General features: G+C 42.5%; 1 protein-coding gene across 1 annotated transcript in view; it reads left to right on the top strand.

Annotated features, from left to right (window-relative positions):
• The window catches only part of LOC119424077 (C-Jun-amino-terminal kinase-interacting protein 4), a 71,552-nt gene that overhangs the window by 29,783 nt on the left and 24,652 nt on the right, over positions 1–17,117 (top strand). The window contains exons 3-4 of the mRNA XM_037691548.1: positions 3,309–3,379; positions 4,134–4,231. Coding sequence (XP_037547476.1) covers positions 3,309–3,379; positions 4,134–4,231 — 169 coding nt within the window. The remainder of the gene's footprint in view (positions 1–3,308; positions 3,380–4,133; positions 4,232–17,117) is intronic.

Here is a 17,117-nt window from a genome sequence, read left to right as displayed (position 1 = left end):
AATATTCCAACCCTTGGGGTCACAGCAGAGAACTTGCCAAGGAAGGGTCGGCCACCAAAACTCAAACCAGGCAAGGAGAACATTAATCAGACTAGAAACCAAGAGGCCAAAGCTAATTCTGCTGGAGAGCTCATCTGCGGAGAAGGAAAAGACACAAGAGCACCGTCTGCACAGTAAAGCATGGCGATGGCAGCATCTTACTGTGGGGCTGTTGCTTTAATGGTCAGGGACTGGGAGACTAGTCAGAGTTAAAGGAAAGATGAATGGTGCAAAAATAAATTCTTAAGGGGAACCTGTTTGAGTCTTCACTGAGGTCCACCGTCCATTAGGACTAAGATTATAAAGGCAGAGGTGCACAATGCCCTAGGGGTCTATCACTCCTAGATGCTCTCAACATATTCTATGCACACTTTGAGGACCCGAACAAACCACCCAGCACCTAACTCACCTTATCACAAGAAGGAGAGTTCCTCAGCAGGAGTACTTTCAGGAGGATCAATCCTCACAAGGCAACTGGCCCGGACAACATCCCGGAGAAGGTACTGAAAGACTGTGCCGATCAGCTCTGCGAGGTGCTAGCTGACAAATTTAATAATTCTCTCACGCTGGCAACAGTTCCCACCTGCCTCACGACTGCCACAATTATCCCAGTTTCAAAGAGCTCTACAGTGACTGGCCTGAATGACTATTGGCTAGTAAGAATGTACGATATGGCATAAAATTCATATCATGATATGTATTGTGAAGGGTGGCGATAACGATATATATCACAATATGTTTTTGGTATACAACTTGCAATAGGAATGGAAAAAATAAAAGCATAGGGTGTCCTTTTGCCATAATTTATTTTGAATTAAGAAAATTCCACTACTAGGTCCAGAGAGTTTTTAAGTAATAAGCAAATCAAGTATTAGGCTTTTATTGTTGTGCAAAAGATGGCAAATGTAGTTTTAGCCATAAGTTTTAAACAAAATAATATGTTAACTCTTAACAGTTTCCAGTATTTTCACTTAAGAAATGAACAGCAACAGAGCAGCAAGTACACGCTGAAACACTTCACCCTCCAACCTTCTAGTTGGCGCCTCCTTCTGCTTTAAAGAGAGCTGACACAAAATGAGTCTGTGGCTTTGACCAGAGGGTCTTGCAGTAAAATCACACAACACAGAGTTCTTTTTACAGATCAGAGAGCAGGTTTCTCTAAAGCTGACCAACACTTACTTTAACTTTTGACTGGGAAAAAAAAAACAACTTTTGACGGAACACAGCGTTTTGCACATGCGTCTGAATACGGCAACACTACGGCAAGCCGGCCGTAGTTAGCTTGTAGCTTCGCTACTTAGTTCTTGAAGAAAAGACTTTAACACCACTTACGCACAGTTTTCAACTAAAAAAAAGTAACGATTAAACTGACAATTCTGATTTTACATTAGACACAGCATTACTGTGGTTAGCCAGTAGAAGACAGATCTCTGTCGTAGGCTAAATTTCTATCGTTTCTACCATGTACCGTATATATCGCACATTCCTATCGGCTAGTGGCCCTCACCTCAGTAGTCACTAAATGCTTTGAAAAACTGGTCATGACTAGGGATGTGCAATATTGGATTTTTATCCAATATGCCGTTATATTACAACTTATTCAGCCGATAACCGATGCTGATACCGATATTTTATATACTGTACATTCCTTTGTCAGAACATAGCCCTTTTATTTAGGCTTATTTGCTACAAAAATTGTGCAACAGCTGTAAGAGTCAGAGTCAGAGATTCTTTATTGTCATTCGCACCTCATGTGGTACATGTGGTGGAGTGAAATTATGTACACAGGGTCCCAGTTACATCCAACAATAAAATGTATAAGAAAAACAGTAATAACATCTAAGATATGAACTATAGGGGAGCAATATTATAGACAGAAACATGGGTGTGCTATGGGGTCTCCAGTTTCTCCTATTGTTGCCAACCTGTACATGGAGGAGGTAGAAAAGAGAGCCTTGACGTCCTTTTCAGGGACACCACCAAGTCATTGGTTCAGGTATGTTGACGACACCTGGGTTAAAATTAAATCTCAGGAAGTCCAACATTTTACTGACCACATCAACTCTGTGGATAAATACATCAAGTTCACACAAGAAGATGAAAAAAATGGCAAGTTGGCTTTCTTGGACTGTGAGGTCTCAGTCTCTGATAGAGGACATTTGCAAACCGAGGTGTACCGCAAACCCACCCACACAGACCAGTATTTGCAGTTTGACTCCCATCACCCTCTGGGGCACAAGTTAGGAGTCATCAGGACTCTGTACCACAGAGCAGACAGCGTCCCCACTAGCTCAGGAGCCAGACAGAAGAAGAAATCCCACACAAGACAGGCTCTAGAGCAATGTGGATATCCTAACTGGGCCTTCCTGAAAGCAGAGAAGAAACCCAAACAGGACTCCAGTCAGCCATCAGGTGAAAAGGAGGAACCCAGACCCAGACCAGTGGTCATTCCGTATGTTGAGGGAGTATCAGAGAAACAGAGACGTTTATTTTCTAAACATAACGTCCCAGTGGCTTTTAAACCCCAAAATACATTACGGTAAAGACTGGTTCATCCCAAAGATCCAGTCCCCCGGCACAAACAGAGTAATGTTGTGTATGTTGTTCAGTGTCAGGAGGGCTGTGATCAGTCTTACATCGGGGAAACTAAACAGCCACTGGCCAAAAGGATGGCCCAGCACAGAAGATCAACATCATCAGGCCAGGACTCTGCGGTCTACACTCATCTCCAGGCCAGCGGTCACTCTTTCAGGGATGAAGATGTTCACATCCTGGACAGAGAGGAACGATGGTTTGAGAGAGGAGTAAAGGAGGCCATCTTTGTGAAAAGAAACCATCCATCATTAAACAGGGGTGGAGCCTCCGGGTTCAACTGTCCCCCTCTTACAATGCTGTGATTGCTAGTATCACTCAGCCCTCTGTGAACAGTAAACAGCCATCAGGTGCTAATGATCCATTGTTAGGCAGATGGTCCTTCTTGAGCATGTGATCAGCTGGTTTTGGTTGTCAGCAGCAAACTGGTTGATCCACTCTGAGAAGGTGCTATTTAAGAGACTGAGCTGAATACAGCACCTCAGACTGAGGAAGTCTCTCAGATGAGAGACGAAACGTTTCTACATTTTTTTGTTGTTGTTTTGCTTTGTTTTGTTTTTGACTGTCCAGAGGACCAGACAACTTTTTTAGATTCAGACAATGTTATTTAGAGTTGTCAAAATGTTTGATATTTTATTGTACAGCTGTTATTTTAACAGTCTCTTTTTTTAATCCAGTTAGCAGATTTGAGGAGAGAGAAGCAGACCTTAAGAAGGAGTACAGTGCTCTTCATCAGAGACACACTGAGGTAGGCTGGTTTGGCATAAAAAGCATAATTTTATGTATATGAATATACTTCTGTCAACAAAAAAATGCATGATGAAAACTATAAAATAATAGCAGTACACTGCATAATTAATGGTTGCGATGGACAAATGCCTTTTGCTTTGAGGATGGTGATGAAGTACAGAGAGGATCAGAAAGAACTTCTATGTGGACTTAGAAAAAAATCATTTGACAGGGTTGACAGGGTGATAAGATGGTTTCTGGGGGCTTTCCTGTCCCCTGTGGACTCCTCCCAGGCAGCCGCAGCCAAAATGGTTCAAGACATCAAAGTTCATGCTCAATCATCCAGGTACAAAATCCAATAATGGTCATTCAGGTCATCTGGACCAGCAAACTGGTTGGTCCACTAAAGGAGTGTACTGCTTAGTGGGGAAAACAGTTTACTTGGGACTCCTCAGACTGATGAAGCCCTCCGGATAGACGGCGAAACGTCTTTCCACAATTAAGAAACTGTCCAGATGACCTGAATGACCATTATTGGATTTTGTACCTGGATGATTGAGCATGAACTTTAAATACCTGAATAATGTTGAAAAAAGGAAATGAAAGTCTAATAGAAGCTGTCACCTGCACACTTTTTTTGTTGGTTTTGCTGTGGGTTGATCTACACTTACAAATTCATGCCTCTTTTTCTCATCTGGTTTGCATTATAAAGGTAATTACAAAAAATGTAATATAGCCAATTATGTAAATCCCTTCTGCTGTATGTTTTCCAGATGATCCACAGCTTCATGGAGCACCTGGAGCGAACTAAACACCAGCATGCAGCCACACCAGCTGAGTCCTCAGATGCAGGCACATCAGCTAAACGACGGTGAGACAACCTCACCAAAATATATTTTTATTCTTATAGGGGAAAATTATCTAATCTTATTAACAGGAATTGAACTTATTTACTGGCCCTCAAAAACCGTTGGTTTATGACGTGCATTTGTTGTTTCGAGAAACACCGGTCTCTTTCACACCATTTTGTGACTGCTACTAAATTAAACCTGGCTGCTCAGACCGTTGACTTCAGCATGAACACTGCAACCTGCTCTTAAATCTGCATCCAGAAACATTTTGAATAATAAACTTTAAAATGATCTAAACATGGATAGCTGGTGTTCTAATCACCATTTTTTTATTTATTTAATGGGCATGCCTTTGATGTAGTCATTCATTCATTTTATTTATTGTGCAGGAGTCCTGAACAATGTAGTGTCCATTCCCATACACGTCCAGAATATCCTCCTTAAAAACACAGGCATTAACCCTCCTGTTGTGTTCAGGTCAAATCTGACTGATTTACAATTTAAAACACTCATAAATATTGTGTTTTAGATCTGATTGACTCAAGGCCTTATGATATCATCAACACTATGCACTTGAACATATAAAAGTGATAATCACCTCTTTCATTGAATTTTGAGTGTTTTAATCAACGTTATTACACCTGTGGTGTTCCCGATCAAAAGTGACCGTCATGGGAAATGAATGGGTATCCAGACTATATTCATCCATCAGACAGAAAACATCCCCATACACACCACCCCATCTCACTCACTCTCACTCACTCACACATTTCAGACTGAACAATGTCTTTTGCAGGTGCACGTCTCTTTCCCGCGCTTATGTGCGGATCCTCCGACACAAACTTCCTGATGAAACAATGTATCATATCTTCACACAGACTTGACAGGTGTCTGTTATGTGAACCCATTTTCTTCGCATACTTTTATGCCCATCCCCCATGTGAACCACAACTTCCAGTCTAATCAATGTATCATCTTGACACAGACCCCATATATATACAGTAGCTTGAGGTTTGGCTTGAGCACTCCCATTGTTTCCCCTACCATTATACAAGCGGGGCGCCCCGCCCCTTCAACAGAACCAAGCGCCCCGTCTACTGAACCCCACCCTCACCACCAACCACCTGTCGGCAGTGACGTAACGCTAAACTAGTGGCTCGCAATGCAAGTGCACTAGCTAAAAAGCTAAAGGCAGCCTCTTCCTTCATGCTGAACCCTCATGCTGAACACACCCCTGCCACTCAAAAACTGTTGGTACAAACAGCGTACGGCTCAGATGTGCGTCTGTCTCTCCCCCGCACCGACCCCCCCCACCCCCCAATCATCTAATGTTACATCCACGCCTTTTGGTTCTGTCCACCTGTTCAGAGGTTTTGGTGCTGGATATGTGAAGACTTATCAAAGTGTCTAAGATGTAATATTCCACTCTCTCCGTCAGTTTGCTTATTGGGCCACTTAGATGATGTCACCTTGGAGACAAAGCCAATTCACATGATTTTTACTGCTTTATGTATAGCAAAAAAAAAAACTATACTCATGAATTGGAAAAATAAAAATACTCTTAGTATTAAACAGTATAAAGACCTTTTGTTAGATTACATCAGTCTTGAGACAGCCTGTACCTCCACTTCAGAACAATATCTCTGGGCTTCTTTGAATGGCTCCAACCCGTAGTGGAGGTGGGTAAACCCCTTTGATTTCGTCCCGTGGAGCATCGTTGTTGATGTGGGGGTTATCGGGGCTGGGGGAATGGGGGGGTCGTGGGCCCAGGACAATGGCACTCAACTGGGGAGGTGGCTTTGGTGGTTCTGGGTGTTGACCTCTGCTGGCTGTATGCAGGCTTCTGGGTGGTCTGTACTGGTGGGCGCTGGTTACTGGCCTGGTGGCCTGGCTGCTCCTGGGTGGCTTTGGGGTGGGCGCAGGTTCGGGGTTCTGGGGGGGTGTCGCTTCCGGGCTGGGGTCCCGGCTTGACCTGGGGGTCTCGGGTCTTGGTGGGTGTGTTGTCGGGGTCTAGGGCCGGTGCATGCGCCGGTGCCCGGCCCTAGCCTGGGGGCCCTTGGTGCGCTGGTGGGCTTTGGGGCCTCTGCCATGGGGTGGTGGTGGTGGTGGTGGTGGGGGGGGGGGGGGGGGGGGGGGACGGGTGGATTCAGCCTGAGTGTCTTCCTGCCTGTCCTCTCACACACCCTGCTCTAAAACTGTCAGTACAAACAGAACGCGGCTGTCTCTGTGTCCCCCAAAACTGTTGGTTTAAACAGCGCGCTGCGCAGCTGAGGACGAGTCTCCATTCCAGCCCTCCCCCCCCCCCCCCGGACAAAAATCACGAATGAGATGAGCGCCCCGCCATGGCAAGTTATCTAGGGGAAACACTGACTTCTTTTACTCTGAGCACAGTGTGTAGGCAACTGACGAAACGGTTCTCTGTCGAAGAGGTTCTGGTCCAGATTTTGGGACATGATGAAGATGGCACTGATCTTGAACCAGAGATAGAGGATGATGTCTCGGAAGTGAAAGACAACACAAATTTTTATCCAGACTTTGAGGAGACTGAACAAAGGAGGCGTTGACTGCCTTGATAAGGTAATGTAAAGTTTCATCCATCAAGCATTTTATTTTATTTTTATTTATATGAATCATAGCATTTTGTGTACAACAGATTCAATATTGTTCCCAGTCTCTTATTTATTGTTCCTTTTATTGCAGCTTACTGGTACATACGCCTGCAAATGAATGACAGCCCGCTGGCCTGTGGCACTGTTCCACAACATCCTTGATGTGTCTGCTTTCAATGCATATGTGCTGTGGACAGCCATCGACCCAACCTGGAATCAGGGGAAGAGTTTCAATAAGAGACTTTTCCTAGCAGGGCTGGGGAAAGCTTTGGTGACTCCTCTTATTCAACAGCACCAGCACATACCCCGCACACCAGCCTCTGCCAGTCTGGTTAGGAGTGTGCAAGCCCCAGCTGCTGCCCTGACTGCTCTTCCCCAACAAGGACATGTGCAGAAAAGGAAGCACTGTGAGCTCTGTGCCCCTAGAGACAACAAAACAAGCCTTAGATGCTGCAAATGTGATGCCTATGTTTGTAGGGCCCACACTGACCTGAGTGTCACATGCCACTCATGTGCATGAATTCACATGCATGCATGCACGCACGCATGCACACACACACAAACACACACACACACACACACACACACACACAACTTCATGTTGAGTTTGGTCTTTGGTTTTCCATTTATTTTTTACATTACATGTTCATTTTGTAATACATTTTCAGTGCCTATTTGTATTTTCACTGTAGTTATTTTATGTCTAATTCTATAAATTCATGTTAAACTACTTTGAGACATTGTTCACAGCTAAAGAATGATGAATAAAAAGTTGGTGGTGAAAAATGGATTTTGTGCTAATTTAAGAGCAGTTAAAACAGACCGGTCAATTTTGACCGGGAACACTAAAGTAAGGGGCGGGAGATGAACACGACAGGAGGGTTAAAATAGGTCAGAATAAATTTATGATAACGTTAGGAACTTGAATGTATCATTTTGTTTGTAAAACAAAATGTTTTTTTCTAAGTTGATTCTACATGGTCTGTGATGAAGAAGAGGTCGTTCTGTATGTTTCACACAGCTTGAGACTGGAATGTGTTGATTGAGAAAAGGATTCAACGTTCTTTATTTTCATTCACATCGCATGTCGTACATGAGGTGGAACGAAATTGTGTACACGGGGTCCCAGTTACATACAACAATAGCAAAAATATAAAGTTTAAAAAGAAACAGTGAATAAGGATCTAAGATATCAACTAAGTTGTACGCTAAACGAATGCCAAGTGGTATGATAAAAGACCTAAAATATATGCTGGTCACTTATAGTGCAAAACAGTATGCCAAACAACAGCAGCACAATAGGTTCTGTTTGGCTATAATTTATCAGGTCTCTCTTGTAAATGAGTCCTTGAGGCTCAATGGGATTTACCTGTCTAAATAAAGGTTGAATGAATAATTTACATGCTTAATGCAAGCTGAGTTGGGCTTTGAGCCCCAAAATTAACATAAACTGAGATTTATTCCAAGCATGCAACCAAAATACAGAAACAAGGTGCCAAAAGTGAAAAATAAATACATCTACAGCAGCATGGTCCTATTCGCAGTGTGGTTCTGATGACAGAGAGGTTATCTTAGCAACACGGTCCAGTTCTATTTTGTATATGCTTCGCACTTTAAGGGTATCGCTAGTGGGTTTATCCCTTCGCGCGCAGCGCAGCACTGAAAAAACTTTAGTCCATGCCCACCTGCTATGTGGGCCTCACCCCCAGTCCATATAAATTACGGTGAGACCGGGTAATCGGCTCCCATTTTTTCTTCACGTGACGAGCACTGTTTTTCGAGAAGAAAGAAGGTGTCCAGCACCATCCGCCTGTGCCCGTCCTGCCAGACCGGCTTCATTTTGAGCTTTGACCGGCACGACATCTATGAAGGATGCCTGGGTCCCCACCACGCCGACCTCGCCTCCTCCTGCCGTCCCTGTGACCTCCTCCCTCCTGAGGAGAAGCAGAGACGAGCAGCCTTGTTCAAGGGTGTTTTTCCATGGCAGGGGATTGTTCGTTGGATGACGCCATCGCCTTTTTTGACGTCGAGTCACGGAGTGAATCGGTTGATTCCTCCAGAAAAGGCGATGTCAGCAGTAGTCCCGCTGCTCATTCCCTCCTGGAGAGCATAGTGTTGGAACGGGGGGGAGATCCACAGCTGCAGCAACGTCCTCCCGCCCCGCTCCTCCGCCAGAGAACAGCCCTTCTCATCGCACCAACCAGCGACTCAGCGCTTCCCCAGAGACCGTCAACAAGCGCCGCCGCCCTGGACCAATCAGCCGCAGGGCCCACGGAGGAGGCAACACAAAAAATGACTCCTTGCGGGGAATGTGTGTATTCACAATGATGAAATAAGGTTTAAAATAAAACGAAAACATAATTCAGAGAGTAAAGTGTCTTCTGATTCCAGCCTGTCAGATCAAATGATTTCACAGTGGCTTCTCTTCATACATTCCCCACACAAAACAAACAGGTAACCTCAAAACAGGTTTTTAAAAGTCATAGCAGCTCGAGAAATCACACAAAATTCTCGCTTGACACATCAGCTAGAAATTATTTTTTTTCAGCAGACCGAGCCCGGAAAACACCCTCGCTCTCAGCCCAGGTTGTTTTCTGACATTTCTGACCACAACAAGAGCAAACGTGTTTCTCCACGGCACCTGCAGTCTCTACCCAAACGGCGTTGCATTTCTAAAAGCGTTCACGCTTCTCCTCAGTGTGCGTCATTTCACATCAACTCTAATGTCAGCCCGCAGCCTGAGCGCAGCACAGAGGCGTTTCCAGGGCCCTTTTTGCGAGGCCCCCCTTGGGTCAATCTAGGAGTATCTCCGGAGCGGGTGACGGCGGTGGGGGCTTTAACTTGGCTGATGTCCGTAAAGACATGACACAACACAAAAACGCGTGCCCGCTCTCCAAACGTTACGCAGAGTGGCAGCGAGTGTGTTCCCTGTACAGATGGATGGAACGTCTGATCAGCAGGGGTTACATGCTGCAGTTCGCAGCTCAACCCCCACTGTTCAGAGGGATTATAGAGACGGTTCTGTCATCTCCAGAACTCGTCTCTCCACTCAGAAGTTCAGGAACTACTGATAAAAAATGCAATTTCCAAGGTTCCCAACGGAGAGGAAAACACTGGGTTTTACTCACGTTACTTCCTGGTCCCCAAAAAAAAAACGGAGGGATGAGACCCATTCTCGACTTGTCCATGTTCAACAAATCGATCATGGAGAGACAATTCCACATGCTGACAACCAAACAGCTGTTGGACAACATTCACCAGAACGATTGGTTTACTTCCATAGATTTAAAAGATGCTTATTTTCACATCCCAATCATTCCAAAGCACAGGAAATTCCTGCGCTTTTCCTTCCAGGGGATCCAGTACTAGTACAACAGGCTCTCGTTCGGTTCTTCCTTCGCCCCACACACGTTTTCAAAATGCGTGGAGACAGCTCTGCAGCTGTTACACAGAGCAGGAATGAGAATTCTTTTTTATCTGGACGATCTGCTGCTGTTAACTCGATCCAGACAGGAAGCAGCTGCACAAACCAGAACGCTGACATCACCCCTGCTGAACCTGGGGTTTGCAATAAACTGGGAAAAGAGTTTGGTTCTCCCATCCCAGATGATCCTATATCTGGGAGTGGAGCTAAATTCAGTCACTATGAAAGCCTGCTTATCACAGCCGAGAGCCGAAGATCTGACAGCTCAGCTCCGCCGCGTCAAACCCCGCAGTGTAGTAACAGCTGTCTCGATCATGAAACTTTTGAGAACGATGTCTTCAGCTCATGCTGTGGTTCCGCTGGGCTTACTTCACATGAGACGCCTTCAGAGATAGTTTGCTCGCCTGTGCATAGATCTGGTGCGTCAGAAGAGGCGGATGATCTTTGTGCCCCCCTCCGTGGGAACCGACCTGAATCACTGGGGAAACCCCCTCACTCTTGTCAGAGGGAGTTCCTATCAGCAGACCTACATCACACGTCTCAGTTTTCACAGACACATCCCTGTCAAGCTGGGGAGGAACGTGCCTTTCTCAAGCGGTGGGGGTGCAGTGGCCAGCTCACACGTCAGCTCATATAAACGTCTTGGGATGTCTCACAGTTTGGAATGTGATTCAGCACTTTGCTCCCCTATTGTGAAATCAACATGTTCTGATCCACACAGACAACAGTTAATACAGCTTACGTAAACTGGCAGGAGGCGTGCGCTCATCCCAACTGTTATGCATTGCGAGACAGCTGCTTTGTTGGGCACACAAAAACCTACTCTCCATCAGAGCAGTATACATCCCTGGCGTCCTGAACAGGGGAGCAGACATATTGTCGAGGGGTGGTCCTCACCACGGAGACTGGAGCCTCCATCTCGAGCTGATCTCTCGGATTTGGAGCAGGTTCAGCCGAGCAGCAGTGGATCTGTTCGCCACACGGGAGAATGCCCAGTGTCAATTATGGTTCTCACTGAGCCCACGGGACGACCCACCGTTAGGAGTGGACGCTTTTGCCCACAGCCCGTGGCCAAAAATGCTCCTTTACGCGTTTCCTCCAGTCCCTCTGATATCACAGTTTCTGAACAGAGTCCGGGAGGAAGAACTGTCAGTCATCCTTGTAGCCCCCTGAGCGCGTGAGCGCCCCGTGGTTCCCAAACCTGCAACGTCTGTTATCGGGCCAGCCATGGAAACTACCGTGGATGCTCTCCTCCAGGTGGGAGGAGCCATCAGGAGTCACCCAGAAATAGGCCAGCACCTTTGAGTCTGGCCGCTGAGCAGATCCGCTTAGAGAAGATGGGTGGTGCACACAATCCAAGACTCACGAGCCGCTTCCACCACAGCGCTGTACAAATTAAAGTGGACAGCTTTTCAGCGCTGGTGAACGGAGAAAGGTGTAGAGGCCATCTCATGTCCACTAGGTGGTGTGCTGTCCTTTCTGCAGCTGCTGATGGACAGAAATCTAGCGTTCAGCACAATTAAGACTTATGCTTCAGCCATTTCTTCTTGTCACAAGGGCTTCAGTGACAGAACAGTTTTTAATCACCCGCTGATGAAGTGTTTCCTAAATGGTGTACACAGACCGGTGTCACGCCCACTAGCTCCACAGTGGGACCTAACGATGGTTCTGCACGCTCTGATCAAAGCTCCTTTCGAGCCTTTAGATCAGGTTTCACTTAAATTCTTGTCACTTAAAACAGCCCTGCTGTTGGCTTTGACTTCAGCAAAGAGAGTGAATGATTTATCCGCGTTCTCTGCTGCCCCGTCATGCCTCAGGATTCAAGCTGATGGCAGCTCAGCTGCGCTGAGACCTAACCCAGCTTTCATACCAAAAAACATCACAAGCTCATTTAAATCGAGAATGATAGCATTGGAGGGGTTTTATCCTCCTCCTCACTAATCAAAGGAGGAAGCGTCATTTCATCTCCTCTGTCCCGTTCGCGCGCTGGCATGTTATATAGCACGCACGGCCCCTCTGTGTCAGACTCGGCGTCTGTTTGTGCATTATAGGGAAGTCTCTGCAGGTCACCCTTTATCCACTCAGCACCTCTCACACTGGCTGTGTGAGGCTATTTCTGAAGTTGATCCAAAATTCTGCTGCCAGAGTCTTAACTGGAGTTACTGGGAGAGATCATATTTTTCCAGTTTTAGCTTTTCTCCTTTGGCTCCCTGTCAAATCCAGAATAGAATTCAAAATCTTACTTCTAACCTACAAAGCTCTCAACAACCTGGCTCCATCTTATATTACAGATCTTATTGTTCCATATTTTCCTAACGGAGCACTTCGCTCTCAGACTGCAGGTTTACTTGTGGTTCCTAGAATTTACAAAACAGAATGGGAGGCAGATCTTTCAGTTATCAGGCTCCTCTCTTGTTTAACCAACTTCCAATCTCTGTCCATGAGGCTGTCACATTATCGAGTTTTAAAACTAGGATTAAGACTTTCCTTTTTGCTAAATCCTATAGTTAGGGAAAAATCCAGTGCTGGGTTACAAACTGGGTTGTTTTTTAACCCAGCAGATTTTCATGTGGAGTTGGACATTTGGAGTCCAGAACAGGTTTAATGAAAGTTGTTGGTTAAGCAAAGCCCGATCCTGGGGTTATTTGGATTATTCTGGTCTGTTTCCACCTCGGCCGCTCGCAGTTGGAGTAATATTCCAGGTAACCGCCACCGCTCCCCATATTCCAAGCAACACGCCAGGTGACGACCGCACCCACGCGCCGAGTCGCGACCGCGGCTGCACGCAGTGACAGCCGCTGCCATGCGCTGGTGGACCGAGTGCTGCAGATCGTCGAGGAGTCGGGCCGTCCCCGCCGCAGCGTGTCTCTGACTATCAGCGGAAGGATCTAGTCAGGCTCTGTGAAGGGAATATCCAGGAGCTGCCGCCGGGACGGTTTGGGTGAATCATGCAGAGACGCGGTAAGCAGGCAAAAGGGTTGGAGTCTGGAGAAATAAACACAGACAACATGGATGAGATTAAAAAATCTCTCAATTTCATGAGTGCTGAACTGTCAGAGCTGGCTAAACGTCAAGAACTATTGATTAGTTTAGTTGAGGAGGTTAAACAGCTGAAAGTCGCACTGAGAGAAAGAGATGTTAAAATTTCTGAACTTGAGAGAAAAGTGGATGAACTGGAACAACACACACGAAGGGATGATTTATTAATCACTGGACTTGAGGTGAAACCAAGAAACTATGCTCGAGCAGTGGCAGGTGGGGACAACTCAGAAGATGCTCCTCAGGAACAATTGATCACGTTGGAGCAACAAATCGTGACTTTTTTGAAAAAGAAGGACATTGATATCACACCTGAGACCATATCAACTTGTCACACCTTACCAACTAAGTCAGATACAAATAAACCACCCATTGTCATCAAGTTCACCAGTAGAAAAGCAAGAAACAATTTAATGGTACAAGCTAGAAAACTGAAAGGGACAAATGTGTACATAAATGAGCATTTAACTAAAAAAAATGGTAACATCGCTCGTGAGGCAAGGTTGTTGAAGAAACAAAACAAAATAGTGGCAACATGGACAAGAAATGGAAACATCTGGGTTGAGGCTCATGAAGGATCACAAGCGAAAATGATAAAGGAACTGAAGGATTTAGAGAAATTTAGATGAATTAGTTAGGAATAAATTGAAAAGTAAACTGAAACAACTTTATACGCAATTAAAAAGTATGGACGTCAATGAATACAATCACTGAGATATGAATACAGATGATGACTCTGAACTTAAAATTTATGATGTAGATTATCAGTTTTGTTCAAATTTCTTTCCAGTAATCAAAGAATGTGAATATTATAATGAAGAGCAATTTAACAATATCAACAGGAAAATAGATGACCTTTCCATTATTCATATTAATAGTAGAAGTTTAAGTGCAAATTTATCAAATATAACAGATTATTTAAAACAATTACACAGAACATTCAGTATTATAGCTGTCTCAGAAACATGGTGTAATGATGAAAATATAAACAGTGTTAACATTGAAGGGTATGAACTTTATTATATGAACAGACAAAATAAACGAGGTGGTGGAGTGGCTCTATTTATAAATAAAGAAATTACATGTAAAAAAATTGACAAAATGTCGGTTATTGTAGAAAATCTCATGGAGATGATTACAATTGAAATAATAAACACTAATTCAAAAAATATAATGATAAGTTGTGTATATAGATCACCTGAGTCAAATATAGAACTATTCAATGATCACATTATGGAGATGCTGCAGGGGAGTATTAATAAAACTGTGTTTTTGTGTGGAGATTTCAATATCGACTTACATAAAAATACAGACTCAAATAACATCAGTACATTTATTAATTCAATGACTAGTTTAAATTTGTATCCATTAATATCTAAACCGACAAGAATTACCACTCACAGTGCCACTACAATTGACAATATCTTCACAAATATAACTAGTACAGAGATTATGGGGGGAATTTTAATGACTGATGTAAGTGACCACTTACCAGTTTTCACAATTAATGGTAAAATTCATTGTCATATAAATAGTGATACAAACAAGAGAAAAATAATAAATACATCACAAAAAGCCTTGAATAATCTAATTAACGATTTACAGGAACAGAATTGGAATATGGTGTATGTTGATGATGTTAACATAGCATATGATGTATTTATGAATACCTTGGTAGCATTGTATGAAAAACATTGTGTGCAAAAAAATTATACAAAACGAAATACTGTTGATAAACCATGGATGACGAATGGGTTGAAAAATGCTTGTAAAAAAAAACAATTTGTACTCGCGCTTCTTGAAATTGAAAACAAAAGAAGCAGAAGAAAAGTACAAAAAGTATAAAAATAAACTGGTTTGGATCATAAGAAAACATAAGAAAGAACATTATAGTAATTTATTATACAAAAGTCATGGTAATATGAGAACAACATGGCAAATAATGAATAGCGTTTTAAAAAATCATGAATCCAAATCAAGTTTCCCACAATATTTTGTAAAGGATGGTAATGATATACATGACCACAATGTGATTGTAAATGAGTTTAATAATTATTTTGTAAATGTTGGCCCAAGCCTTGCAAACAAAATACCTAAAGTATATACAAACGTGAATCACAAAATTACAAGTAGTACTAATAGTATTTTTTTGGAAGGAACTAACAAAGAAGAGGTAATGGATGTTGTAAATAACCTTGCAGATAAAAGATCTAAGGACTGGGTTGACATGGACATGATGTTTGTAAAAAATATAATGAGTTATGTCATTGAGCCATTTGTACACATCTGTAACCTGTCATTCAAATCAGGAATATTTCCAAATAATATGAAAACAGCCAAGGTGGTTCCACTTTTTAAAAATGGGGACAAACGTGACTTTAATAATTATAGACCAATATCACTGTTACCGCAATTTTCAAAGATTTTGGAGAAACTATTTGGGATCAGATTGGATCGATTTATTGATAAACAAAACATACTAAGTAATAGTCAGTATGGATTTAGAAAAAACAATTCAACATCAATGGCACTTGTTGAATTGGTGGATCATATAACAAATACAGTTGATCAGAAGAAGAGTTGTATTAGTATTTATGTTGATTTAAGAAAGGCATTTGATGCTATAGATCATGGAATTCTTCTTGATAAACTATATAAATATGGTATTAGAGGGACAGCATTAAAGTGGGTAAATAGTTACTTGGAAGATCGAAAACAATTTGTTCAAATACATGACATAAGATCCAGATTTAGTAATATCACATGTGGAGTGCCTCAGGGCTCCGTACTTGGACCCAGGTTATTCAATTTGTATGTAAATGATTTGGTTGATGTGTCAGACCTTTTTAAATGTATTTTATTTGCAGATGACACAACATTTATTTGTAAGGGTGATGATGCAGAACAAATGCTGGAGATAATACGGTCAGAATTTGTGAAAATCCAAAATTGGTTTCTTCTAAATAAGTTATCATTAAATCTGGATAAAACCTATTATATGATACACACTAACAGAAAAACTGATGTTCACGCACAATTTTTGATAGATGGAATTGAAATTTGTAGAGTTAGTGAAGTTAAATTTTTGGGTGTTATTATTGATGAGAACTTAACATGGAAACCTCATATAAACAATTTGAGAACAAAAATATCTAAATCGATAGCAATTCTGTATAAAGTAAGAGAGTTATTCAATGATAATGCAATGTTTATGTTGTATAATGCAATAGTTGTCCCTTATTTGGTTTACTGTATTGAAGTCTGGGGTAAAGCGTGTAAAACTATAACTAATCCTTTGTTCATTTTACAGAAAAGAGCTGTACGAATTATTATGAAAAAAAACTATAGATATCCGTCGAATACTTTATTTCATCAACTGAAAATTCTGAAATTCTATGATTTGGTTAATTATAACATTTTGTTGCTTATGTATAAGGCACATATAGGCATTTTGCCCGTTAATATTCAGACGAATTTTGTTAAAAGAGAGAGTGTATATTTTCTTAAAGGAATTGAGATGTTTGTGAAGCCTTATTTTAGTACCAGTTTGAGGGAACGATCCACAATAATTCAGGGAATAGGATTGTGGAATGGTTTGGATGATAACGTTAAAAATGCTAGATCACTGTTTACATTTAAGAGATTGATAAAGACAAGTTTCTTGAAAGAATATGGAAATCATTAATATAAATCTACTTAAGTTGTTGTCTGATTTGATTTAGACGTTTGAGTTTTATATTTTAATTTCACTAAATCGTTATTGTCTTTGTGAATTACATTTAAATTTAATTTTGTAAAAATATCTTGATTTACATTAGAATTAAGTAAAAAAGG

Source organism: Nematolebias whitei, chromosome 17 (genome assembly GCF_014905685.2).
Source record: "Nematolebias whitei isolate Nwh7 chromosome 17, NemWhi1, whole genome shotgun sequence".
NCBI classification, from domain to species: Eukaryota; Metazoa; Chordata; class Actinopteri; order Cyprinodontiformes; family Rivulidae; genus Nematolebias; species Nematolebias whitei.
The sequence above is the reverse complement of the archived record's forward strand: the minus strand, read 5'-3'. Positions and strand labels throughout refer to the sequence as shown.